The 26,372-nt window shown below is 50.7% G+C and overlaps 10 protein-coding genes across 10 annotated transcripts; 4 read left to right on the top strand and 6 right to left on the bottom strand.

Annotated features, from left to right (window-relative positions):
* Positions 1–362: 362 nt before the first annotated feature.
* N7468_003013 (prohibitin subunit PHB2) lies at positions 363–1,458 on the bottom strand (the record flags this gene model as incomplete). Its single annotated transcript, XM_058472310.1, has 4 exons — positions 363–686; positions 750–1,106; positions 1,191–1,234; positions 1,290–1,458. 4 exons carry the CDS (start codon positions 1,456–1,458, stop codon positions 363–365), a joined length of 894 nt encoding a protein of 297 aa, XP_058331313.1.
* Positions 1,459–1,620: 162 nt separating this feature from the next.
* On the top strand, positions 1,621–2,565 carry N7468_003012 (putative polyadenylation factor subunit CstF64; the record flags this gene model as incomplete). Its single annotated transcript, XM_058472309.1, has 3 exons — positions 1,621–1,672; positions 1,743–2,010; positions 2,037–2,565. 3 exons carry the CDS (start codon positions 1,621–1,623, stop codon positions 2,563–2,565), a joined length of 849 nt encoding a protein of 282 aa, XP_058331312.1.
* A 964-nt stretch (positions 2,566–3,529) lies between these two features.
* Positions 3,530–11,025, top strand: N7468_003011 (putative SNF2 family helicase; the record flags this gene model as incomplete). The annotated part of the gene is made up of 10 exons (XM_058472308.1): positions 3,530–3,759; positions 3,814–3,906; positions 3,958–4,053; positions 4,115–4,431; positions 4,546–4,642; positions 4,712–5,973; positions 6,046–6,364; positions 6,522–8,214; positions 8,270–10,668; positions 10,725–11,025. The coding sequence occupies 10 exons, from the start codon at positions 3,530–3,532 to the stop codon at positions 11,023–11,025; spliced, it is 6,807 nt and encodes a 2,268-aa protein (XP_058331311.1).
* An 800-nt stretch (positions 11,026–11,825) lies between these two features.
* N7468_003010 (complex I 24 kDa subunit family protein) lies at positions 11,826–12,897 on the bottom strand (the record flags this gene model as incomplete). The annotated part of the gene is made up of 3 exons (XM_058472307.1): positions 11,826–12,215; positions 12,290–12,569; positions 12,683–12,897. 3 exons carry the CDS (start codon positions 12,895–12,897, stop codon positions 11,826–11,828), a joined length of 885 nt encoding a protein of 294 aa, XP_058331310.1.
* A 298-nt stretch (positions 12,898–13,195) lies between these two features.
* aah1 (adenosine deaminase) lies at positions 13,196–14,242 on the bottom strand (the record flags this gene model as incomplete). Its single annotated transcript, XM_058472306.1, has 1 exon — positions 13,196–14,242. One exon carries the CDS (start codon positions 14,240–14,242, stop codon positions 13,196–13,198), a length of 1,047 nt encoding a protein of 348 aa, XP_058331309.1.
* A 783-nt stretch (positions 14,243–15,025) lies between these two features.
* Positions 15,026–15,442, bottom strand: N7468_003008 (uncharacterized protein; the record flags this gene model as incomplete). The annotated part of the gene is made up of 1 exon (XM_058472305.1): positions 15,026–15,442. One exon carries the CDS (start codon positions 15,440–15,442, stop codon positions 15,026–15,028), a length of 417 nt encoding a protein of 138 aa, XP_058331308.1.
* Positions 15,443–16,051: 609 nt separating this feature from the next.
* N7468_003007 (RMD1 family protein) lies at positions 16,052–18,281 on the top strand (the record flags this gene model as incomplete). The annotated part of the gene is made up of 3 exons (XM_058472304.1): positions 16,052–17,699; positions 17,753–17,938; positions 18,013–18,281. 3 exons carry the CDS (start codon positions 16,052–16,054, stop codon positions 18,279–18,281), a joined length of 2,103 nt encoding a protein of 700 aa, XP_058331307.1.
* Positions 18,282–19,590: 1,309 nt separating this feature from the next.
* Positions 19,591–21,436, bottom strand: N7468_003006 (WD domain protein; the record flags this gene model as incomplete). The annotated part of the gene is made up of 4 exons (XM_058472303.1): positions 19,591–19,810; positions 19,870–20,362; positions 20,421–20,681; positions 20,746–21,436. Coding segments are annotated over 4 exons (1,665 nt in total), but the record flags the coding sequence as incomplete, so codon positions are not given.
* Positions 21,437–21,444: 8 nt separating this feature from the next.
* Positions 21,445–22,923, top strand: N7468_003005 (uncharacterized protein; the record flags this gene model as incomplete). The annotated part of the gene is made up of 1 exon (XM_058472302.1): positions 21,445–22,923. One exon carries the CDS (start codon positions 21,445–21,447, stop codon positions 22,921–22,923), a length of 1,479 nt encoding a protein of 492 aa, XP_058331305.1.
* Positions 22,924–23,147: 224 nt separating this feature from the next.
* Positions 23,148–25,608, bottom strand: N7468_003004 (anoctamin family protein; the record flags this gene model as incomplete). The annotated part of the gene is made up of 5 exons (XM_058472301.1): positions 23,148–24,398; positions 24,446–24,877; positions 24,931–25,219; positions 25,318–25,471; positions 25,527–25,608. The coding sequence occupies 5 exons, from the start codon at positions 25,606–25,608 to the stop codon at positions 23,148–23,150; spliced, it is 2,208 nt and encodes a 735-aa protein (XP_058331304.1).
* Between the last annotated feature and the right edge of the window lie 764 nt (positions 25,609–26,372).

Genomic DNA, 26,372 nt, shown 5'->3' with positions numbered 1-26,372 from the left:
TTCCACAGTCGTAAGGCTTGAAGATTCAGTGAAAATCGACTTGGTCGCAGATCTGAAAAAATTATGGAGCTGCCGCTCGCCGCCTTCCGCCCCGCTCAAAATATATCACAGCCAAATTTCAATTGTGGATGAGATCAACTTAGTACGATGACTAGCGCAACCTTCAAGCTCAAGTTGGAACCTGAAACCATGCACGTATCCCGTAACAATTCTAGAATCACCTGTTTACGAGTGATAGCGACAGAATACTGGGAAGATAGAAAAATTGGTGCAAAACGAGTAAGAGAAGAGACCGATTTTGATGCTCCTGCTATAGGCTATTTGTACATGGTGCGGCAGTCCTTGCGCGTAATTAAAGTAATTTATTTGCTCTCCTCGGCACCGGAGTTGACATTGAGACCCAAGCCCTGGGCGTCCAGGTAGAGCTTGTTCTTTCCGCCGTTCTCCTGCAAGAGCTGGGCGATGTGGCGAGCGTTGTCGATCTTGCGGAGCTCGATATAGCTCTTGCTCTTCTTGATCGCGTCTCCGATCAGTTCCGCAGAACGAGCCTCACCTTGAGCGCGCACAATAAACGCCTGCTTCTCTTGGCGGGCTTTGTCAACGAGGAAAGCAGCACGCTGCGCATCCTGCTGAGCAACCTGCTTGGCTTCGACGGCGTTCGTAAATTCGGGAGAGAAGGTGAGGTGCTATTGTACGAGTCAATACAGGCAAATTTAAAATTATGCAGATAAGGCGTGAGGAAGTCTTACAGTCAAAGATACATCGTCAAGGGCGATGTTGAAGCGGGCTGCACGGCGGGCTAAGTTCTCACGGACCAAACGGGCGACGTTCTCACGCTGGGTGATCAGTTGGCTGGCGTTGAACTGGGCAACAACGCTCTTTAGAACCTCATTCACGATCGAAGGGAGGACTCGCTCGTCGAAGTCTTGACCAAGGGTACGGTAGATCTGGGGTAAAGCGTCCACACGGGGTCTGGATAGCACACGGCAGGTGATGTTCACCATCTGCAAATCCTTGGTACCGGTTAAGGACGGAATGTTGCGCGGCTTGGCGCGGACATCGTATATGATCGGAGTCTCGAAACCAGGGGATGCGGAAGTGAGTTCCTATTGGTATTTCAGTGGTTAGAATGAGCTCCTTCATGCGCCCGGATCAGCTCCCATACCTTCGTTGTAGATTTCCTTCTTCACACCACTTAGTCGGGAGTACTTGATAGCTCGGTGACCACCATCAACTATGGGCTCATTAGCATCACCTTAACGTAAAGAGCGCATTGGAGGGTTCTGTACCGTTGAAGAGAGAGTTCGAGGCAGCCCAAACGCCGACTCCGAGCAGGACGAGTCCAGCAACGCCCCCAGCGCCGCGGCCACCACCGGATGGGAAACCCCCTCCACCGCCACCACGGCGCTGGAGCATGAGTTGGAGTCGCTCCCAGGTCTCCCGTTGATTCTGAGACATGATGTGAAGTTTGAGAGATACCGGGACGGATGTAGTGAATGAAGACGGGAGGTTCGAAGAAGACGTAGGTAGGGCGGTGAAGCAAAGTCCGGCAAAATATATTCCTTATTCGTTCAGCTTGCTCAAGTCTCTTTCCTCCCTCAACCTTGAATCATCGCAACCATGGCGCCCGACCGTACAGGAAAGAGCGTTTTCCTAGGGAACATCCCCTACAGTATGTGACAGATGCTATATTATACCGAGTTCCTGTCTGCCTTGCTTTGATTGCTTACTGGTCGCAACAGATCTTACTGAGGAGCAGGTCAAAGACATCCTCAGTACAGCGGGGATCGTCACCAAGTTCCGATTGATGATGAACCCCGAGACAGGCAAACCTAAAGGCTATGGATTCGCAGACTTTGCAGATGCTGATTCCGCTGCATCAGCGGTGCGAAACCTCAATGACCACGAGATCATGGGCCGCAAGATTCGAGTCGACTGGCCTCACAACAATGAGAAAGACTCCGTTCCACCTGACTACTCGCAACAATCCCAACCCACGCCTCAAGATTCGTCCCAGAAACTTGCGCAAATACCAGGCGCTGCGCCACTTCCCCGCTCCCACCGGGAATTGAGCTTCCACCGAACCTCGACTGCCCCAATGTTATTTCTCACACTCTCGCCTCTCTCCCTCCAAGCCAACTCCTTGACGTGCTCAACCAAATGAAGCAACTTGCTGTTGCCGATCCTGCCCGTGCTACAGAGCTTCTTCGGCAAGCACCACAGCTGGCATACGCCATTTTCCAGGCTCTGCTGCTCATGAATCTCGTCGAATACCAGCTCCTCGGATCCATTGTGGAACAAGCTGCTCAACCTGTGGCTCCTCAAGCACATCCGCAGTGGCCGCAATATGGTGGTCTTCCTGCTCAGACTTCGACACCCCCTGTTGCTGCAGCTCCATTCGCGCCTCCACCTGCACAACCTGCTCCACAAGCAGTCCCTGGCCAAGATGAGCTTTTACAGCAAGTACTCACTATGCCACAAGCAACCATCGATGCCCTGCCGCCTATGGAGCGAAGCCAAATCATGTTGCTACGTCAGCAGCTTATGCAAGGTGGCATGCGATAAATGATTTGCCAGCATCCATGAGCACTCGAGTTTGCGATCCGTGATTTTTTGTTTTCGACTTTCCCCTGGCTTTGGTATTTTTTCTTTCTTACTCCCTGATATTTGGCGAATGATGGCGTTCGGCGTGGTCCACCAATTTGACTACCCTTATATCTCACCTGTATTTTAAATGCATGCAATCAAGTGAAGCTTGAAATTGAATTCGCTTCCTGTTAACGTACCTTGAAATTCTAGGCATGTGGCTTATGTTAGGTATGCACAGTGCTCTTGTGGCTCAGGGACTACCTTTAAGGATATGAAGATGACGGCTAAATGCAGATAAATGGGCCTAGTGAACGATACAGCAGTCAGGTATACATCTTCCAGCTATCTCTTGCTATTGGGGTAGAAATGAGCTTTCTGTGTACATTACAAGATGTGATTATGCTGTCTTCAGGGCTGATTGTTTGTATGTTCAAGAATGATGATCTGAAGAATATAAATGCCATGCTTGGACTGTAAGGAGTACGATGAACAGCAAAATCACGGTCTTCATTGTGAGATCTATAGGAACGTTGAATTTACCCCCCCAGGAGTGCATTATAACGCGCTTCAATACAAAAAACAATAATTGAAGCCTGAAGCTCATGGTGACTTCCAGTGTAGTGAATGGTGAGGTGTGTACCAAAAGGGTTTAGTGCGTGTCCTTAGCCTCACTTAGCTTAGTTTTCGTTTGTTTCCACGCGGGGCCCACCTGACCTGGCCCGGAAACATAAATTCGGAAAAACCTTCTCCCGAATATTTTCTTCCTTCCACGCATCTTTTGTTTGAGCGACGCACAACAAGCACCGTGTCCAGCCACAAGCAACCACGTGATCTGTCTAGCCCTGCTTCTAACCTGCGAGTATGTTAATGCTGGAGACCCTTTAAGAGTTTCATGAAGTGTTTTGACTGATGTTAGGGACATAGATTTGGAGACGCCGAGATGGCCTCTCCCGAGGATCAACGTATCAGGGATCTCTCGACCATTCCCTCGACTGAGCCCCCCTCTTCTCGCGCCGACTCCTCCACACCCTCTTCTCCCTCCCCTCCTCGCCCTTCCTTTTCCTTCCGCCCCCTCCGCTGTCTCGGAGGGCAGTCCTGGCCAGGCTTGCTACGATTGGTGCCATTGTGGAAGCGCACCGCCTTCCAGCTCAAGACACTCAGGACTCGTAAGTTAACAACCGCAGCTTTGATGATTAGATACCAGGTTAACTTACTCTCTTACAGCGATACTCGCCGAGGTCTTGAGGGCACTGGCAATGATGTCCTCTGGGACATCATGGGCATCTGCAGTCAGAGGGAGGCTGTAGAAGATGACCTGTAAGTCAACTGCATCCTTGTGTTACTGAAATTCGTACTGACTGTCAATAGTCCCTCGGAGGCAACGACTCCTGTTGCCTTCGAAGACACTGTGGGCGTCGCTGAAGATGCGGAAGAAGAACGGGACTTCAGTGGTACCGAGTCAGAGTAAGTGCGCCCTTCACGCAGGTGATTTCTTGTAACATTTTTGTTGACCGATTTCTTACAGAGAGTCCTTGCCTGGCGCGTTGACCGTTTCTGCATCGCCGCAGGTTAGGGATCCGTCAGGAGTCTCAGGCCTCACCGTCTCAATCTCATCTCCAGAGTTCCTCCGCTCAAAGGTGAACGACAAGATCAGGACCCAGCTCGCCTGGAGCCTGCCGCCGATGAGCGACCTGGAAGAGATTTTTGGCGATCTGGCACATCGAGCCATGGGGCTAGGCCTGGAGAAGCTCATCGGAAAGCTGAACGGCCGTCCTCTTAGAGTCGGGACTATGTGCTCGGGCACCGAATGCCCGTTGTTGGCTCTAGAGATGATCGCGACGAGTAAGTCCCCAAGAGATATTCCGGTCTGACATTCACTAGAAGTATACTGACGTTCTCGTGCTTTGAAGGCCTTCGCAAAAGCGGCAAGCGATTCAGTTTCTCTCATGAGTTCAGCTGTGAAATCGTTCCGTTCAAGCAGAGCTACATCCAGAGGAACTTTGAGCCCCCCCCTTCTGTTCCGCGACATGGAGCAGATGACAGGAAACGAGGCGTAAGTAACCCAGTCTCACCTCACTTCTACTATCAAAAATGAGCATAACTTACTTTCGATTCACTTTAGTCAAACGGTATTTGGATCCTGGGAACGAATCCCAGATGATCTAGATCTGGTTATCGCTGGGACCGCGTGCGTCGACTATTCCCTGCTGAACGAGAATCGCAAGACGCGTGAGGAAATGGGCGAATCCGGCGCCACGATCCACGCGATGTTCGAGTTCGCACGGAAGTATCGACCACGTGCGATCATCCTAGAGAATGTTCTTGGGGCTCCATGGTCAGACATAAAGAATGACTGGGAAAATAACGGATACCACGCCGCGTACTCAAAGATGGACAGCAAAGCCTACTACATCCCGCAAACCAGAAATCGGGTGTACATGGTCTGCATCGAAAAGTCGTGGCTGGCACAATCCGGGGTCTCTGGTGAAGAAATCATCTCACGACACCAGGCGACAGTGGAAAAGCTCAAGAGGCCCGCGAGTTCTCCTGCAAGCGCACATCTGCTGCCAGAGGATGACCGGAGGTTGGAGCAGATCGAAAGGAATCTCTCCCTCAGCTTGGAAGCTAGCTCGTCAAGAGCCGAAGTGTCATGGGACCGGTATAAGGAGCGCCACGCTGACGAGCGTTTCCGATGCAAGACCGGACCACTGCGACCCATCAGTCGTTCTACCGCTGGCCAGGCTAGCTGTACCCCACCAGACAATTTCTGGCAACAATACTTCAAGTTCAATCCTGAGAGAATCTGGGAAACACTCGATATTAGATATCTGGCCGGGCTGGCCGATGCTGTGGATATCCTATACAAAGAGTGGTACATAGATTTGTCACAGGGCGTCGACCGCGGCAACCAAACAATCGCCTCTCTAGGGATAGCTGGGTGTCTGACCCCAATGGGGCAGCCTTTCTCTACTCTTCGAGGAGGCCCAATAACGGGTCTTGAGTCTCTCTCGTTGCAAGGTCTTCCGATTAGCCAACTAACACTGGCCCGAGAGTCCCAGCGAGAACTCCAAGACCTTGCTGGAAACGCCATGACATCGACCACCGTTGGTGCAGTCGAGCTCTCCCTCCTGAGTGCACTGGCCGACGCAGTGAAGCAAGAGCCGGAAACACCAGATCATCCCGTCGAAGAGCTGTTCGCACTGGAGACAGGCTACAGGCTTGAGCGCACCGGAATTGAAGCTTCTCATGCGTTCACACCTGATGCGATCGCCAAACGCAATCCTGACAGTGATTGCCTCGCAGCAATAATGGCCGACGCAAGGCGCAGTGCCCGCTACTGCCTGTGCGAGAAGCAGTCACTTAATGCGAAGAGCCTGAAGGTGTGTAAGAAGTGCGGACATACAGCTTGCGATTCTTGTGCCGGAAACCCAGTGCATCATTACATGAAACTGCTAGTTGACAACCGTCGTCCACCATTGGAATTCGTTACTCTGTTGAAAAAGATCTTGCCCATGCGTCTCAAGATACATGGCCTTAGGAGCAACGTCTTCGATCGTTATGAATACCTCGTTGACCAGTGTGTGTCTCTTGATCCGAACGAAGCAGGGAGTACCGAAAAGACATGGTCAGATTTCCTTAGCTGCGTGAATGATGCAGCCAATGAAGAGGTTCGCTTCTTCGACATCAAACGCAGAAAAGTTTGGACAGTTATTTATGAGGGTGATCATTCGAGTCTACATCTCGAAATCAGCAGCGCAAATGTGCAGTGGCTATGGTTCGTCAAAGCCCCAAGATCAGCTCCCGCAAAGTGTTTGCTACGGAGTATGCTCGGAAAACCAATTGCGAGAACAAAGTCGACAGAAAATTTGTCTCTTGACAATGAATGGCAAATATTTTGCCCATTGAGCACCGAATTTAAGCTCCAGATCAAGGGTTCGGGAAGAAAAAATCGATTCCCTGGAAGCAAAGCTACAGATCGAACAAGAGCCCTTTCCCAAGTCGCAAGTGTGGGAGAGACTGAAAGTCACACTTGATGGAGCCCCCGTGAATGAGCATGAAAATGATTTGCAAGGTCTCTATGAGTATCTCCCGGAATGTGGCACTGCTTACGGGTCCTTGTACAGGAAGGAAGGGATTGGCAACCTGCCCCCAGTTTACCTATTCCTTGACCCCGGAAAACATACACACATCCAAGACGACTTTTACGTCTTTGCACTCGACCACGAAAGAATTCCTGGGAACGAGATAAGACTCACGCTTGCGGAAGTCGAGCATACATGGGGTGCACAGATGTACCCCTCGACAAACCCAGTGGGCAATAACGTCCAGCGTGCTGTGGATTTGAGTGTCCCTGATACCCCCGATGCTCTAAGTGTCCCTGATCTCCCTGATGAAGAAGAGCCACCGGCCATAGAGAAGAAAATTTCCGAACGAAAACCCACGGAAATCTATCGTTACTTCTCGGAACAAGTGAAGGCCTATTCTCGCCACATTGTTGATGTTCCCGGCATGTGGTTGAGTGCCCATGAAAGTAACGACGTTTCTCACATGGTATTGGACGACAAAACTGTGGTTTCATTGAAAACCGATGGATGCCAGGAGAGTTACATCCCTCTGATTTCCATTTCCGCTATGTGTAATACTCTTGGTCTCCCCCAAGAGTGTATGGATTGGAAACACGTCAACCCTCAGAAGCGCTCGGCGGCATTGAGCAAACTTTCATGGATCACGCAAAAGGTCGGCATGCTACCTCAGTTTGAAGACTGGAGGGACATTGCTATCCCAGTCGAGTCAAAGAAAAATAATTGCGCATGTTTCGCTTGCAAACCACTTCCTCCCAAAGTCAAGTGGCTTCCGACAGCAAAAACGACTCTCCGAATTCCTTGGGAAGATCCTAAGAGCGCAGCAGACTTCGAGAAAGCAGTAAAGCTGAAGCCTCCTCCGTTTTTGCTCTTCCAGCGGGTTGATCATCGAGAGAATGCAGAAATAAAGATCGCATTGAACCTCCAAGCAATGGCTCATCGGGCGGCTGGGAAGCTGGCCGATATTCCCAAGGATTCGGACGTTCGGCTAGAATGGCGATTATTATCATCGACCCACACAACGTACGCTAGGGAGGCTGTGTCAAAGGGATTCACTCTCCTGAGCAACAAGGAGAGTGAAAGCCTGGCCGATAACCCACCTCACTGGGTAGAAGACGTTTCACTTCGACTGCAAGCCAACCAACGCCGATCCTTAGCATGGATGATAGCTCAAGAGGCCGATGATATCGAGCCTCTTGTGGAATTTGAAGTGGAGGAGGCCATGATACCAGAAATGGCCTGGCGATCGGAAGTTCGTGCCTCAATCCCACGAACGATTCGTGGGGGACTCGTCGCCGACACCCCTGGTTATGGGAAGACTGCGCTTGCATTGGCCATTATAGACGCTCAGCACGAGAAAGATATGGTACGACTTACTCTCAGGGACCAGGAGGAGCTTGAAGAACGCGTTCACGTCAGGGCAACCCTCCTGCTGGTACCCAAGCACATCTTTGGGCAATGGACAGAGGAAATGAAAAAGTTCCTCAAGCCAGGGCTCAAGATCCTCAAAACCGATAAGCCGGATGAGGTCTACAAATGGACGGTGCGCCAATTTAGGGGAGGCAGACATCATCCTTCTTCCGTGGTCGATTTTCCAGGTTTCTTCGTACCTGAAAAACCCGCAAGACTTTACCTGCAGCCCAAAAGCTCCAGAGACCACTCCTCGAATGATGACCGATTGGTTTGAGAATGCCAAAAAGGACTTGGAGTCGTCAATCCCTCTTTTGAGGGATCGTGGCCTGGAGGCCTGGAGGGCTGCGGCGCGGAAGAAGTTTGGTAAGATGCCGGAGAACGAAGGGGAGGCGTTGGGCCTTGTGCCCTCGAAGCGACTGCGTGGCAAGCAGTTCGCCCAAGCAAGGCTGTTGAAATCGCAAATTGAATCCAAAGCGGTTGAAAAGAAACCGGAAAGCGAGACTGAAATAAAGGCGAGGAAAGAGCAAGAGGTAAGGGAGCGGGAGAAGGCCATCGAGGAGGAGGTGACGAAGATCATCAAGAAAATCCTCCATCTCGGTCGGAATACCACTATCCCCTCCAGAGACATCGCCTTTGACAACATGCGAGTGCCTTTGCAAGCCTATCATTTCAACCGCATGATAGTCGATGAGTACAATTACCTGGAAGAGGAGAGAAGATTTGCCCTACAAGCGCTCTCAGCACGCTCCAAATGGATTCTGTCCGGAACACCCGGCCTGACCAACTTTTCCAATGTCAACAGCATTGCACGCCTCCTTGGGGCCAATCTGGGTGTAGACGATGAAGATCGTCCAAAGAAGCGAAACAAGGCATGGACGCCTGTTGAAGAGTTTAACATGGTACAAGCCCACCACAGTGACGCATGGCATGAGAGTCGCCATTGTCACGCCCAGGAATTCCTTGATCGCTTCTGTCGTCAGAACCATCCTGACAGCGAGAGGATCCCAGTTGCTAGCGAGGTGGTTCTCTGTTCGCAGCTCGATAAAGAGAAAGAGGTCTACCAAAGACTGGCAAAGCACTTCGTTGACCAACAAGGGCAGATGGGCAAGATTACCACAGACCGCTATGACGGTGTTGTCGACATCATGAACAAGATTATTGGTGTTTGTCAGACGGAGGGGCCTGTTGGAGCTCTCGTGAGAACCTCAATTACAACCGAGGCAGATACTTCATTGCTCTCACTTGGGAGTTGCCAGAAAGAACTCAAGAATCGAGAGAGGCAATTCCTTACTGCGCTGGAGACAAAGGCGGGACCACTTTTCAAACAGAAATATCTAATGTCACAGACAAGGACAGATGCTTCTCGCGATAACGAGGGGTGGGTGAAGCTGATGAATGTCGCAAAAATGGATATTGGAGACCATATCCTCTCGGAAGTCGTCCAACGGTTTGACAAACTTGTCATACCAGAAGCTATGAATGATGTCATGGTTGAGAAATATGACCATCAGGACCTCCATAAGGATATTGGAGACGAGTTCGCTGAGCGTTTGACACCACGCAAAAGACCTGAGTTTGACGACATTGCCGAAAGAATTGAAAAACGATTCCGCAAAAGGGCACATGGAGGGCCCATCTCAGCAATCCGCCCTCCCAAGAGGACCAAACACACACATGACGAGGATACAAGCCAGACGACTGGTCAAAGTCCACAAGCTCCGTGTTCCTCGGCGACAGCACCACAAGACAGAGTTCTAGCAAGCCAGGGTGATGACGATCCGGCAGAGCGGTCGGCGAAAGCCAAAGAAGTGTTCGAAGGACTGAAGCTTGAGATTGAGAGAGTCTTGAGATCCAATGTGATCGGACCTTGGCGCCGTTTCCAATTCCAGCGATCATTGGTGAGGCTACTAAGAGGATATCCAAATGCCTTGGTCTGCACGAGCTGCCGGAGAAGAAAGACGAGTGTTAAGGAAATGGTCATCGTCGAAAACTGCGGGCATATTCTTTGCCAGTCCTGTAAAGCTGTGGGGCTTAGCGGAACTCAGATCAACTGCCGCGTCGTGGGATGCAGTGGCACAGAGCACGAGACCAGAACCAAGTATGGCAGTGACCTTAGTATCAAGTCCTATGAGGGAAGCGCAAAGCTAGACAAGTTGATCGAAATGGTCCACAGAATTCCTGCGAAGGAGTGCGTCCTGATCTTCGTACCTTTCGCAGACCTGATTCCTATTGTGGAAGAACACCTTACTCATTCCAAAATCTCATGTCGCACCACTTCTTCGAAGAACGGAAGCGATGAATTCGCTCAGCAGAGGATAATATCGGAAACCTCGGAAACAACAGCACGGGCAGCTACTTCTACAAGCAAGAAACCCCAAGCAGAACTTGACGATGGTAATGGTGAAGATGCCCTCGTGTATGGATACAAGATCCATGATGACATCCTCCCTGCCGCCACCGACAAACAGCCTCAGATTCCACCCGGATCAGACGACGCCCAACAGATCAACAAGCATGACGGTTCGAAGAAAGCCCTTATCAAGGCTCTAATCCTCCCTCTCGGAGGTGTGGAGGCATCTGGACTGTAAGCATGCCTGACCTTATCCCCTCTTCGAAAGGCATACTAACAAGATTGTCCAGAAACCTTCAAATTGCCAACCATTGCATTTTCCTCGGTCCACTGGCGGTCGATGACGAGGCAGAATATGAGGCCGGCATGAAGCAAGCAATCGGCCGCTTGCGGCGCCATGGACAGAACAAGGACGTCCACGCCTACTACGTAGCGTCCAAGCATACAGTGGATGTCAATATCCTCGAGCAACGCATGGGCGAAGGTGGCGTCTTGGTGGAGCGGGATGGACAGGCCGAGTTCATCAAGGCAGATCAAATTCTGCCTAAGGATGAGCGCTGTGCAGGAGGGTCTCTGGAAGGCATATTTTGAGGCTCATAGATGCCTTCGGAGACTGTGACATATCCCCAGAGATTCACCCACACCTCCACCAAAAAAGAAAGGCAATTAGGAGGGCAGAGAGATGAAGATGGGGGTGAAGATTGACTCAACCCCAAATCCCCCCTAAAAGAAATGTTCAGATCTGGAGCTAGATCAACGGAATCTAATTTGAAATACAAAAGGCGAGAGCCCACCTGGCAGACATAGTTTGGACAGTGTAGCTATTAGCGCTGCCACTTGGTACCGTTTGACCGTAGCTTAGCGCACTGTGACGCTACTCATATACACAGTGTAAATCGGATCGAGGCATAGGTCGGGGAAATCATAACTCGTGTGTATTCCCACAACCTCTTCCCACCTTGACATCCTACTATGAATAATATGACAGGGGACACTGGGTCACGCAACTTCAAGTACTCAATGTGAGTCTGAATCAATCACACTGAGATCTAAAACTGTACGCAGCTACTATTAGACCGGTGGAATTTCTGATTTTGAAAGTCCGGCAGATAGGATTGAAAAAAAATAAATTTGGAGTGCCGAGTATTAGTCGGTTAAATTTCCATTGGGCTTCTGTGCTAAAAATTCAAAAAGCCCAAGAGCCACGTACTGTACATGGTAGACAAACAAAGAAACAAAAAGACGCCCTTAAAAGACGATTGAGCAGCATGCTATAGCTTTAGGTTTTCCAGGCTGCAGTTCCAACCAAATCAAGGAGCGTTTATGCCTCAAGCGCCTCTAATATCTGATATCATTCCTTCCCAACCCCATAATACGTCGAAAGAGAGCACTTATTGAGCAGCGGGTGCGTCAAGGGCACCGTCCTTGCGCATCATGACCTCGGGATCCCATTCTGGGACCTCACGCAGGTTGGTGAGACCGTCGCTGTTTTCGCAAGTGTTCCGGCCACTCAGTGGGCCAGGGGCAGGAACCTTGGTGCCAGTGCCGCTAGCAGCGTCCTTCAAAGCAGTGAGAAGGCTCTTGATGGATTCGGGGGTCAGGTCCTCGTAGTAGTCATCGTTGATCTGGACCATGGGCGCATTGACACAGGCGCCAAGACATTCGACCTCAATATAGGTGAACAGGCCATCCTCGGTGGTGTGGCCGGGGGTGATGCCGAGGTGCTCGTTGATTGCATTGACAATGGCGGTGCTGCCGCAACCGCCGAGTTGGCAGGGTGTCTGAAATTGAGTCGAGTTAGAACTTAAGCCGCGAGGAACAAATCGATACGGTGGAAGGAAAAGGAGTAACATACCGTAGTGCAGACCTGGAGAAAGTATTTGCCGACCGGCTCGCGATTGTACATAGAGTAGAAAGTGGCGACCTCGTAGACACGCATTGGGGGCATCTCAAGCATACGAGCAACCTCATTCATGACGCTGATGCTAGTGAAGCCGTGCTGGCGCTGGCCAAGGTCTAGCAGGGGCATGACGGCTGCCTTCTTGTACTGTGGTGGGTATCGCTTGAGAATCTCGTCGATGAGTTTGAGGTTCTGTTCGGAGAACTTGAATGGGATGGAGGGGTTGTTGTGGGGGCTATTGCGATGCTGTTGGAGATTCAATTAGCCGGCCATTGTCCTTCTGTGTCTCGCTTTTCACGATAATGCGATGCAATCGGCTTGAAGGGCCGGGAGAAAGACGGGGCTCACGTACCACCGCGAGAGAGTCGCTGTAACGTTGCGGAGCGGCGGAGAAAGATCTGTAAGGGGAGGAAGGAAATTGGCGCAGCACCCGGCTGGCCCGCGAAACGGTAAACAGCTTCGACGCCATGGCGGAGTGGGGAGGATGTTATGGAAAGTTGGTTGTTGGAGGAGAAGGACGGATCGAGGTGGACAAGACGTTTTGCGGGCAGCGGGCCAATCATCGTCGACGAATTACTCCCGCCCCTTTCCCACCATCATCGGTGACTAATCATATGATATCGTGCCCAGTAGAGCCCTGGAGCCCTGGATGTTGTGTTGTGATAATCCGAAGTCTTGGAGAATGCTATGAAGACGCATAGACTTTGATTTAGACGTTCTGCTAATGAAAATTAGATATACCCAACCGCCGCCCCCCTTTTATGTCTGAAAAGTTGATTATTATCATACAGCTTGTTGAATCAGTGGGTATGAAAGTACATGAAATATCGCTCCTTAAAAGTTGAAATTGTCGCTGAATCCCTAAAGGAATCTCTTGACATGTGCCTCAATCTTGGCCAACAACTCCGCCTTTCGCTCATTTGGGATCCAGCTCTCTTGGACACTATTTTCCGCAATGATGCGCCATTCGAGAACAGAGAGATTGAAGGCCTCCTGTACTGCACAGTAATTTCCTAGGATATAAGCGCCGAAATAAGCAGGATCGTCGCTGTTAATGGAAAATTTTACTCCCGCCTCGAGGAATTTGCGAATGGGAACTTCCGCGATAGACTTGACACATTGCAATTTCAAGTTGGAGACAGGGCAAACACTCAGGAGAATACTCTCTTTCGCAACACGTTGCATCAGCTGTGGGTCTTGTATGAGGTTAATGCCGTGGTCGATTCGCTGCGCTCCAACCTCCAGCGCAGTGCTAATGTAGCTAGCATCACCCTCTTCACCCGCATGTGCCGTAAGGGGAATTTTCTTTGCCGCCGCAGATGCATAGATATCCCGGAACATGTCTTTAGGTGGGCCAACTTCTGAAGAAGACCAGCCAAGACCATGGATGACTCCGGCTTCGTAGTGTCCACTAGCGAGAAACTGGTCATATAGCTCGTTGGCCGAGGCAACGGGCAGATGGCGGAGAAAACACAGGATTAGACGAGTGCTAATGCCAAGCTCTTGCTCGGCACGCTTGCAGCCCGCTGAGAATCCATTGACTACAGTTTCATAGGAGATACCGCGCTCCTGGTGAACCTGGGGATCGAAAAAGACCTCGGCGTGGTGCACGCCGTCGGCGTCGGCTTGCAGAAAATAAGCCCAGGCAAGATCAGCAAAGTCCTGCTCTGAACGCAGAACCGCCATACTTTCAAAATAGTAATGCAGAAAGTCGTCGAGAGATGTGAATCGCTCGAAGCGATTTTTGAGAGCATCGACTGAGGCATATGCTGGGTCATCAGGCAGTGTGATTCCATTGCGAGAAGCTAATTGGAATGTGAGTTCAGGAGTGAGGCAGCCTTCCAAATGGACGTGGTGCTCGCACTTGGGAAGTCCTTGAAGGAACTCGTGGATTTTTGATTGACACATAATGAAGTTGAACAGCTGGAATGAAAGTAGATTACAGTTGGTCTTTTGTCTTTTAGATCAATAGAAATTTCGATCCCGCTGGTGCGGGTCAGTAATCGTATTTACCCGCACCTGGGCACTATCCATGGGTCACATTGCGGGAAAGATAGTGAGTAAACGGCCAGGAACGGTTTACTATTTTAGTCGATAATATTAGTCGATGATTGGTTTATCACGGAACATATCACTTCCCCTCACGGGCGCTTTCTTCAGATGCTGTTCCCGAAGGCCACTAAGCCTGTTGAGGCCGACAGAGCCACCAACCGCTAGTGCTGCCCGAATGAGACGACTTGCGAGGACCGTGCCAAATCGCTTATTCTGCATCAGAATCCAAGAGCAGGCAGTGTAAATTCTCACTGGGATGTATGATCGGTTCCAGCTCCAAGTTATTATTCTCATACCCGGTCTGTTCGGTCCAACAGCATATTCAGGAAGCGAACTGCGCAGCTGGAACGCCATAGTAAATGCGATAGACTATAGCTTAGTCTCCCAAGAAGCCCAACGCTGTCTTATTTAATTACTTGTGAAGGTGCCTCCATAGGGCCGACTAGCACTATATATTAATTTCAAGGAAATTCAAAGATGGAATTCCAGTAGTTATTATTTCGTTAAATTTGTGAAGTGGAGCCCGCAATCTATATACCTAAGGTAATAATCACGGCGCAAGTTATAATAATGCTTAGATTCCCCCGAGGAGATAGGACTGGTATGAACAGCAATATGCTCCAAAGAAGCCCACTTTGGTCATTTCGTTCGGCCCTTTTCAGCAAGAAGTCGCCAAATCGATTGTTTTGTAACTTTATGATCAACTTCTGCAAGAAGATCTTCATATGAGACCTTGGGGTTCTCCTCAATCTTCTTATAGATTTTAGCAATATCGTCACTATTCAACTTGCGGGGACGACCACTGCGAGCTTGACTGATATTGTTTATACGCCCATTGGCTCTGTTGACAGTGGATCGAAGAGTTGATAGTGGAATTTCGCGTTGAAAATGCTCGAATATCCGAGTCCATGTCCAGCCAGCAGTTTGGCGTAATTCAACGATCTTAGTGCGAGTGAACGGATCGAGTTCACGACGACGTTGACGAGGAGGTAGAGGGATTGGTTTCGACCACTCAGGCACTGTTTGAGTGCGTGGTTGAGGCTTTGCAGGTGGCATATTTGAGGTAAAAGTCTATATCATAACGCGACACGCGAACCTACGGATGACTTGTAAAAAGCGGTGTACATACGCTGCATACAAGGTGAGCCACGTGCACAGACTTTCGCAATTCCATTTTAGCAAACCCTCGGACCGGGCATTGAACCCTCGATTTAACCATCCTGAGGCATTTAGTTGCTAGTTATGAATACAGAGTAGTATAGAGACAAAAGCCAGCATTCCACAAAAAGTAGATATTGTAAGGAGCCTCCAACCTTGCATGCCTTCCAAACCTTCCACACATTCATCTTTTGTGTCACATGACAATTTACGTCATCATACTGTCTCCAGCTAAACCGGATAAGGACTAGCCTGGCGGGCCCGCAGCTTCATGATTTCAGTCCGGACTGACTGTCTAGAAGGACCATCAAGGTTCTTTACTGTCAGCTCTTCCATTCACATTCCAATTAGTCGGGAGGCTCCTATAGTTTCCCCTGGGAACCATGGCTCCCCCCGTCTCGAGGACGAGGCACCAGCCAACGAAGTCCAACCGTGCTGGTACGTCAGTCCGGAACCGGCTATGCTGATAATTCTCCGTCGCCCCGAGAGCGATACTAAAATAGCTCCATGGGAGTACAGGTCACCGATTCACGCGACCAACAGCATGCGACCAATACACGCCGACGAAGATCACCTGCTACTCGGTTTATCACCGTTGACAATGTCCTCCAATACGCCTCAGATGTCCCGTCGATGCAGCAGCGACAACCTCCGCCGATTGCACGGCCCCGTCGACTTCCCTCTGGTGGACTTACGGGCCACTCTGGTCCAAATCAACCTATCAACACCGCCGGCACTGCTGGGACTATCGGGCGGCTGGCTGCACAACCTCGTCTGCCTCCTCGAACGACGAAAGTGAGCGAGAAGCTAGTGCTTCTGCCAGACACCGGCGAGCCGGACGAAACGGAAGATGATGACCAAGAGGATATGGACCTGGTTGACGAAGAACTTGTGGACCGGCTCGCCAAGGAAAGGAAAGTTGATCCCGAGCTCGTGCGACAACAATTGTTGGTGCAGAAGCGACTAGGTGGGGATTTTGGAGTCGACAATGATCTCGCGCCTCTGTTGGCCGAGGAAGAGGTTCTGCGAAAGCGACGTGTTGCCCCTGAGCGAGCTAAGAGCTATGCAGAACGACTGCCCAAAGCGCGCCGTGCTGAGAAGCTTGCGCGGGTCACTGCTTACTGCACGGCTCAAGCCTATAAGATGGGTTCGGTAGCCTCTTTTGTCAAAGAGTGGCACGGTGCTCGAACGAAGTTATACGATGACTGCCTCTACACTGCATACCATCTCCCGCTTCTTCCAGGACATGAGGGATATCGCCTACGGAGCAGTCCTGTCGTGAAATACCCAGGCGGCAAATCTCTGTTGGATGAGGAGATCGAACGGAACGAATTACGCGATCACCATGACGAATACCTTGATGAAATTGGAGAGCATTCGGTTGGTGGGCGCCATGAGCATGACGGTCACCAGCCAGAAGAATCCCCCCGCAGTTCAGATGATCAGGGCTCCAGAGAAGGCCAACCAAATTTCCTAGCTCTGCTCTCCGACGAAAATCGTATACAGGAAGACCAAAATGCCCCTGCAGATACCAGTGTGATAGATCAATCGGGCTCCCAGGACGACGGGAAAGGCCCCGAGCCAGCGCTGCGCAGACGTCGTCACAGCACCGACGATACGCATGCATTATTGAGAGATCGAGCCCCGTCCCCTTTGCCTAGTCCATCTGTGTCAGTACCGCAGGAACCAGCGAGAACTCTTTATAATGTCGCAGAGATGTTTGTCTTCAGTTATGGCGTTGTTGTATTCTGGAACTTCACTGAGCGACAAGAGAAGGACTTGCTGGCCGACTTAGCGTTCGCCACGTCGTCGGTCACTGGTACTCCAACTCCACTGGCGACAATGCCTCTTCATGAGGAGGACTTTGAAACGGAAGAATTCCACTTTGAATATTCGACGGAGATTTCACGGCCCCGTGTCTACAATGACATGATTACCCTCCGCAGCGGTGACCACATGATCAAGCTCGCTATCAGTCACGGTATCTCCCAGAGCACTAAGTTATGTTTCTTCGAAGAGGTAATGGCCCGGCAAATGGCAGATGCCAAGGACATTCCACGACGATTAGCTGTGACTGGACAGCTCGGTATGAAACGTGAGGACGTCTTCCGGATTTTGGGCAGACTGTTTAAAAGCCGTGTAGAGGTGAATCTATGTAAGTTATTCCGCCCTCCAACATGAGTCTTACCTCCTAACCATGCATTCCAGCTTCGAATATGCTCGACAATCCAAACTTTTTCTGGGAGAGCGAGCCTACTCTTTATCCACTTTACACCGCTGTGCGCGAGTATCTCGAGATCAAACCCCGCATTCAAGTTTTGAACGAACGTTGCCGGGTGTTTCTGGATCTGGCAGAAATTCTATCTGACTCGATAACGGAAAGTCGGACTTCTCGTAAGATACCATTTCTTTTTTCCCTTTTCCCGTGCACCGCACAGCCTTTACTGACCACTGGCCACTGAAAATAGACCAAACTTGGATTGTCATTGTGTTGATTGTAATCTCGATCTTGGTCACTATCTCCGAAGTTTTCCTACGCTTTGGACTCCTTCACTCCCGGGATGGTGCTTCATCAAGCCCTGTGAAGGTCCTTGCCCGCGCCATGGGGCGATCTCTTCCATCACCTTCCTCAGGGTGGTCTCCCTACCCATCAAATATTCCCCCAGGCTGTGTGTGTCCATCTCTCCCTCCTGGTGTTGGTGGGCCTGACCTGGGCCTCAATGGTCTCTTAAGCTAAAAATCGCCTGATACCCTTTCACTTTCCTTAAAGCATACAATTCACTTTAAAATTTGGTTACAAGGCGTTGGGAACAATGCCTGGCATCTTAGGTCAACTTTACTACATATACCGCGGTCTGAAGATTGATTGTTAGCGAATGGAGTTGCTCCACCTGAGACCTTGGCAATACACACCTCTGGCTAGCAAGATCGTCTTTCAGTCTCCCATCCAAATGTCTATCTCCAAAACAGGGATGACCCGGTACCTCATATCAAAGAATAACTCGTGAGAGCCTCTCTCGCTCGAATATAAGTCACATCTCTTTGGAAGCGAATCCTTCCTACCAAACCTGAATTTCTCAAGGACCCTCCAAAGGCCTCAGATCCTTTGATTCTCCCTTCCCAATATAGTCGCCTCAAGTATGGGACGCCCAAGCGAATCTCTAAGAATGACCAACAATCCAGATAGAGTCAACCTCTACCCAGAGCCGGATTCCGTCGTGTCACCCAAGAACAATACGGGGAACCCACGTCTCGGCTGGGAGTACCATTTTACTGTCTTCTGGGGGCCTCCCTTGCTTTTTCGCAGTTGTCATTCCCAGGTTTCAGATAGGGGAAACACAAAGTAGACGGCGAGACTCGAGAGAGGGTAGACTGGATGCAGTCCAACTCAATGAGACTTTCTCAGCATCCACACATCAGTCCTAGAGGATTGTACCACGGCTACAGGACTCGGGTTACGCTCTGTTGGTCATTGGCTTTGTGGAAAGTGCGGTTTCATTGAGCTCGTGAAGAGATTCTATCAGCTGGATGCTAGTAAACGGCTTTAATGGATCAGCTCAGCGCCAGGGACGTAAGCACTTGCTCTTTTTCAAGGTCGCTCGCCCTCAAATAAAACACTAGTGTCCACTTGGGCAATGAGCTTTTCGTAAGGCTCCCATCAAATTGCTGCTCTTTGTTTCGAAATCGTTTATAGAAACTCTGATTCAAGATCGGCTCGGAGGGACTGAACTTCACATAGTCGCTTCAATAATCCCTCTTCCTTCTATAATAAACCCGGTAAACCAGGTTTCCATACTCATGTACTCGACCGAGTTGCCAGGGCTAGTATTACCAGGGCTAGATACTGAATCCAAAACGCAGATCAAAGCGAGGCCCTCCTCGACAAAATTAGGGTATATTGTACAGTCAATAGCTAAGATACGAAGGGTATGCTCTTCCGAGGCTTGGTGGGAAACACTAAGAACATGTGCTCTACTGAGAACATCGCTAGTAAAGGAAACTTCAACCTCCATGGCGCCAAGAAAGTACTCACACCTGTATTCAACTCACATCCACAGGCACATCTTGCCGCTGGCCGTTCCACCAACGACCCAATTCTTGCTCCGATGAAATACCGCCACAGCAGGAACAGCACTGATCCCATCTCCACCAAGCTGGGCCAGCTGGTCGCCGGATCCACTATAAATGTCAACAAATCTGTTCATATTACCGATACAGAATCGCTGGATAGGGGATTGAGGATTCATCTGCCACTGGGGCCGCAGGCTATATGAAATGGTCAGCGAGTAAAAATCAAATGAACCAAAATAGAATTGAGAACTGACATTGTCACCCAACGACCGGTCTGACAGTTGTGGCGGACAACTGTGTCAGGGCGCAAGTCATCGACGGTATGGCCCTTGGCCCACGAAGCAAGGCCCTTAGAGCCAAGATCATACAGCTTCAGAGTATCATCATACGATGAGGTCGCTATCTGGCCGGCAGCGTTGAAGGCTGCATGAGACACAGAAAGGCGGTTCTCATGTTCTGCAACAGGCACAGGGACTTTAGATGACAGCATCCGCAGATCCCACAATCGCATGAATCGGTCTATGCTAGCAGTTGCGAAGTAGTGAGGGGCAGTTGGACAAAGCGAAAACCCACCAATCTTCTTCTCGGAGAGTTGCCAGCTCGAACCGGCATCTGGCTTATTCTTCGGGATTCTAGTGTCAAACTGATCGAAGGTTCCGTTCAAGGTTGTCCAGTAGATAACATGCGGGTCTTCTGCTGTCGACTCTACCGCAGAAATGGCCTCGTCCTCCCGCGCAGACCCCGGGTCTGGACCATACTTCTCGGTTGAAAGCATCTTCTCTGAGATCCAGCTCCCTAATGCTACCGTCGTAGCTGGCCGTGTACAGGCATGTCGGCTTGGCCGGGTTCAGGTGCATCGCGCTGACTGTACGCGTGTGTGGCTTGAGTTGTGTCAAGTCAGGGTCAGGATCGTCATCGTCGTCGTCCTCATCGTTACTTGTCGGCTTCTTCTGAGAGGCATCTAGTATTCCCAAATGACCCTCTTTATCTCCAGCAAACACCAGTGGCTTTGTTTCTGACGGGTGGAAGGCCATGGCGTATACACGCTGGGGGGTGATCTTAATCCCTGTGGGAGGTTCAAACACGTTAGCCCTCTGCCACAAGAACCAAATATTTCTAAGCAGGCTTACTCTGCGGATCCCACTCCTCCCAAAGGGAGAGACCATTCATTTCTTCCCGCAGGGCCTTCAGGTCCTTGTCTGTGGTTTTCTTGATGTCGTCTTCGCCAAAGGTGCGCATGTACGGCTCAGCCACACCCTTGGTGATGATGTCCACTCCAACGAGACTATCCCCACTCAACTTCTGACCAGCGACAAACATGTCGTCTTGGGTAAAAGAACCTGTTCGGCGAACGCGCTTCGCCTCCCGCGCTTGCTTGGCTGCTAATTCATCATTCTCTGCCTTCCGCTTGGCGACCTCGCTGTCCGCGGTCAAGCCCAGCAAACGCGAAGATTGGCGTCGCGGCGCCACTGACTCTTCTTTGATAACTCGTTTCGGAGTGGGCTTCTTTTTGGGCTTCTGGTCACGCCCTGATTTCGGGGTACCCAGCCCGCCGCCTCCTGTCAGTTGCAGCTGTTTGAGGAGCCGATCGCGCTCAGCGATGTTTCGCTGGCGTTCGGCCTCAATATCAGACATTCTGTTTAAACGAACAGGGTGGGGGAAGCCTTCACCTTGGATAGAGACACGAGGATACGAAAACCAATGCGGGCCTCGAGGTACGCGAGAGACGCGGAACGCGGGATCACGTGGGCCCCTAATGAGGAAAAAAGTTGGGAGTGACGAAAGATGAAAGAGCTCAGAGACGGAAGCCAAATAAGACGCCTTTGTTCATGGCACCTCCTCTGCCCCGCCGACTGCTTTCATCTACAGCAGCCTCCCCGCTTGCCTTTCTCTACCAGACCCGAACGCTCTCGCCATTATCTACTGCATTTCGCAATTCTATCTCACGGCGTTTTCAACATGACTCGACAGATCGAATCGCTATAGACGCCAATACGTCTGGGAATCACAATGCTGAAATCAAACATCCGACCAATCAAGAGTCCTCAGATACGCAATCAACACCCACGACCCCAGTCCCACCCCGGCGCACAAGCTATCTCCGCCGAAAATCGACTGCCATAACCCGCCATGCACCCATTCGCAAACCCAAGCCGCCGCCTCCGAAGCCTAAATCGACGGTCCAGCCTAAGACAATTACTCCAGGCGAACGAGAAGCATTCCAAAATCTATTCGCTCGACTAGGCGCTGTGAAGCGGGATGAAGATCAACAGACAGAAAAGGCATATGCCTCAAACAACCGGCCCAATGGAGCCGATATAAGTCAGCTTATGCAAATATTCGGGGCCACCATGGAGGAGAAAAGGACGACCAAGCGCAAATCAGAGGAAAAATGCGAGATCATCCAACCGGAGCCTAAGCCTGAGCCTGAGCCCAAGCCTGTCCCTGTCCCAGTAGCGGGCGGAGAGAAGCCGGAGCCTCCCGCGGAGCCGCAGGCAGAGCTTCCCAAACAGCCTCCCAAACAGCCTCCTGGGAGCCCGATCACACTCAAGGATATCAAGGCAGCAGACGAAGTGTGGAACGACGAATGGGAGAACCCCTCAATCGAAGAAAGGCAGGCGATTAATATGGTCATCCGTCGGGAGGTGACCAAGATTACAGAAAAGCTGCTCACCAGCATCCAGCAAGACAAAGGCGATAGCGGAGTATGGGAGGTATGCACGCAGCAAGTGTTCTCTATGATGCACAGCTTGGACCAAGGGTCATCCGCCCCTTCTGCCTTGAGCCCATCATCCCCCGAGACAGCCAGAGACCGGATCGACATTCCTGCTATTCTACCAGCAGACATCGTGATTGCCGAGCTCTATCCCAAACTCCTGCTCCAGGTTTTTCGCATGCTTGGGACTTATTTCCCAGACTCCCCTATTCTCGGGCAATTCCGTGATGCGATTAAGTCCCAGGGCCAAGCATCTATCTTCTACGGCGTGTCCCCCGCGCTCTACGATGAGATGGTCATATTCTACTGGAACCGGGACAAAGATCTCACTGCCGTTGTGTCGTTCCTGCAGGATATGGAAAATGCGGGCTTGGATCCAAGCAAGGCTGTTCGTAAGCTACTGCGTGATATTGTCCGCCAGCAGCGAGAGGACATGAAGGCGGGTCCAAACAGTGAACGCCGTGCTTTCTGGGAGATCCCTCAGAACCGCGCTGCGTTTGAGGAACTCGTCGGCCCCTTTGGATGGCTTGAAAAGTCAAAGGGAACAGGGCGTAGAAATCGCCTCCCAATTCCTAAAATGAAGCGGCCTTGAACGCCCCGGTACATTAAAACACTTATACTGTACATCAGATACCTGATACATTAGACCATATTGAAATTATATCACATTGATTCCGCGCTTCGAATAGTAGTAAAGTTTCTCGTCATCGAGTTCTTTTCCGTGTACTGAAATGAATGATGAAAACAGGTCATTTATCACATCAAGCTGCCTATGGTCCGAAATTTGTACACGGAAATCTTATCTACATTTCCATCTCATTGCTTCTTCTTATCAGCCGCCTTCAAAGGCTGAGCCTGGATAATCCCCGCGCCGATCTTGGCAGACTCGTCCCAGCCATGCTGGCGTTTCCAGAAGCGCTCCGCTGGGTCGGCGTCGTGGAGAGTTGTCTCACGAGCGTCATCCTCGAGAGCCGAGCGCGAGAGACCGTCTCCCGTACCTTCCGCAGACTTCTCATCGGAATCATGGATAGGGGTGTGGAGCGTCGATTCCAGATATCGCTTGCGTACCAAGTACCGTTCCGCGCGCGCCTTGCGTGCATTAGGAGGCTCGATCTTGGACATCGCCGTACGCACGACGTATTTGATAATCAAGTAGAGATGCTCCGCGAAGAAGATTGTAAGGAGCAAAGCCCAGCCCTTGATATCTCTCGGCTCGCCGTTAGGACCATGCTGAGTATTGCCGCTGAACATATATAGCAGTGCAGCAGTTGTAATGCTGCCCAGCCATGACAAGAAGCCAAGGGTGTCAAGCCAAGGACCGATGGTGTCGGTTCGCAGGGGAGTTGGGCGACGGAACTCCATGCAAATCTTGAAGAAATCGGAGCGCAGTTCAAGCCAGTTGTTTATCAGGAATGAAACCGGTACCAAAGGCCAAATAGCAGCGAAGAGAGCTAGGTATCCGAATTGAATGCACATTTCACGCAGATCTTCGGTGACCTCGTACTCGGGTAGTTCGAGTTCGTTGCGAACCCGTTTCAAGAATTCGGCTTCCTCCGCCGGGTCGTCGTAAGTCACAGCAGGCTTGCGCTCGGGGGAGTCGGATTTTCCGGTACGTTCAACACTGCGCTTCTTGTTGTATTCTTTATATTTACGGAGTGCATGCTGCTTCACGTACGGGACGATGGTCTCCATGGCGAATCCAACGATCTGTGCTGTGACGGTGAAATAGATCACCTGGTTGCGAAGGCGTGCTGGGTCAATTTGGAACTGAGTGCTTCTGTGCTCTGTTGCACAATCTTCCTTCGAAACGAAGGGGCGCACTGTCAACTGGAAGACATCCAAATATGGCACAATCAGGCTGGCAAACGGCACATAAACAAATGCTGTCAGAAAAATAGGGAGATACGAGGTGATGAAGTTGATCACGAAAACCTTCTGGGTTAACGCAACATCATATCCATCGTTGGTCTCGTGGTTCTCGTAATCATTCAGCTTCGTTGCGATAGAGTTCAAAACAACGCTCATCGTAGGAACGAGCGCAGAAACCAGGATTGTTGGAATGAAGATCTGAACAGTCAGCAGTCGACCTCGCGGCTGTAAATGGGCCGACCTACCAGGTATGTTTTGAAGGGGCCATTGTAAAGTTCCGAAATGAAGATCTCAATAGCGAAGCAAGTCGCAATAATTGCGCCGAGGGCAATGGCCGCAACCAAGGCAAATGGGACCTGGAGAAGCTGTCGCTGCATACGTTTCGTTGCCGGGAATACACCACGGGTTTCGCCTGTGGTCTCATCTCGAACTTCTTTCTCGGGTTGGAACTGGCGTCTGGTGGTCTGGACAGCAGATACTCCCTTTGTCTCCCAGCGACAGCTGAGGTCTTCCTCCTGGCGTTTCCAATACTCGACAAATATGATGCACCACAATGAATTGCCCGCAGCATAGACAATTGAATAGCCTCCCAATAAAAACCAGCAGCTGAAACCGAAAATCGCTGGGAACACCAAAAACCGGAAGTACGATTGGAGAAACGAGAAATAAAAGCCCACCTTGAGGCTGTCAGTAAAGATTTCACTCTCGATTTCATCCGGACGACACCCACGCTTTCTCCGAACTTGTTCCTAATCTGATCCAAATCGTCCTCAGAGAGGAATGTCTTCTGGCTCCAGTCACGCATCCATCGATTGTTGGTTTTTACGTCGTGCAGTGGGAAAATAGAAAGCACATTCTTCCAGTCGCCGTGCTCCGGGGTGATACCAGCGCCGCCCTCGAGGCTCGGGAGGGTGATCATGTTGTAGATCACCCGCAGGCGTTCAGCCTCCGTCTCAGGCTCGATCGAATTTCCTTGCTCGGGCTCGTCATTTCGAATGCCGTAGAGCCAATCTCGAACTCTATAGAGGAACTAACGTAAGCAAATATCCTGTGTACGAGACTTCAAAGCGAACAATAGGGCGTACGGGGTTAGCCCCGCCTGTACAGCACCACTCACCGCGACCGATAGACTGCCCGGTTCAACTGCTTGCTAGAAGCACGGACGAAGATAAGGAGGGACGACTCGTCGCCCTGGCGGATCTCTGTTTGCAGTCCGATGCCTGCTAAAGCCCGTAGGAGCTTCTCGAGCTGCTCAATGGCATCCGCCTTGTCTGGAAGGAGGATCTCAGCTCCAGTCCATGGGTCTGCTCAGAGCTACACACTCACCTGAACCGCCAAACCCATAGCGGATGACAAAGTCCACTTCGAGGTTATACCCCAGTGCATGAGCTTCAGATGTGGTCGCCATACCTGGTAATTTGGGGGGTCCAGGCAGAGAGGTGTGTAAGGGGGGAGGGAGGTGGAGGATCGCGAAATCGATCGCGGATCCGTCGACGTCACCAAAAGCTTGGTTTTACTTGTTGGCGCAATGACGTGTTTGGCATATAGTTATTGGCCTTTACGGTCTGGTTTTTTTTTTTTTTTGTTTTTTCTTTGTGTTCACAAGTTGTCTTTTTGCGATTCGAGAGAATAAGGTAACTGCAGAGAGAGATTTAGTTCCTGTGTCAATTGTGGGGTTTATTAATGGTACGGGATTCTGATTAAACTGGGTTCCCAGACTGCTTCATGTTCTCGGCAGGGAAATATATCCACCACGACTAACTGGACTCGCGAAGCTCGCTTGGGCCACTATCAGCGGAGTGACAGCCATCCAGCAGTATCTACCAGAATCTTGAAATCTATCGATGGTACTATTGGCCATTAACCCACTTCCCCCATTTTTTCAGGAAATGAGTGCTAAGCGGACCTTGAGGCTGGCCATTGGCGCCTCACCGGTACTTTAGTCTAATCTGGACATCGTTCTTATCAACTGATAGCGGCGACTCGCTTTGCATGCGCACCAACTTAAAACAGGACTGTTGAAACTCTGTGAATGCTGTTTCTTCGTCCTTTTAGTCTTGTGTCTATACAGCTTCACTTGGTCGCACTACCTCGCTGCCTTCATGTACTTGTAGCCTTTTCCAGGTTCCAAGTTGTCCTCAATAATATGCCCTGAGTGGGTCTATCGACATA

Source organism: Penicillium chermesinum (assembly GCF_028974085.1).
Source record: "Penicillium chermesinum strain IBT 19713 chromosome Unknown utg000003l:1.0-5111272.0:1.0-5115320.0, whole genome shotgun sequence".
Classification (NCBI taxonomy): domain Eukaryota; kingdom Fungi; phylum Ascomycota; class Eurotiomycetes; order Eurotiales; family Aspergillaceae; genus Penicillium; species Penicillium chermesinum.
This window is presented reverse-complemented; position numbering and strand designations above follow the sequence as displayed.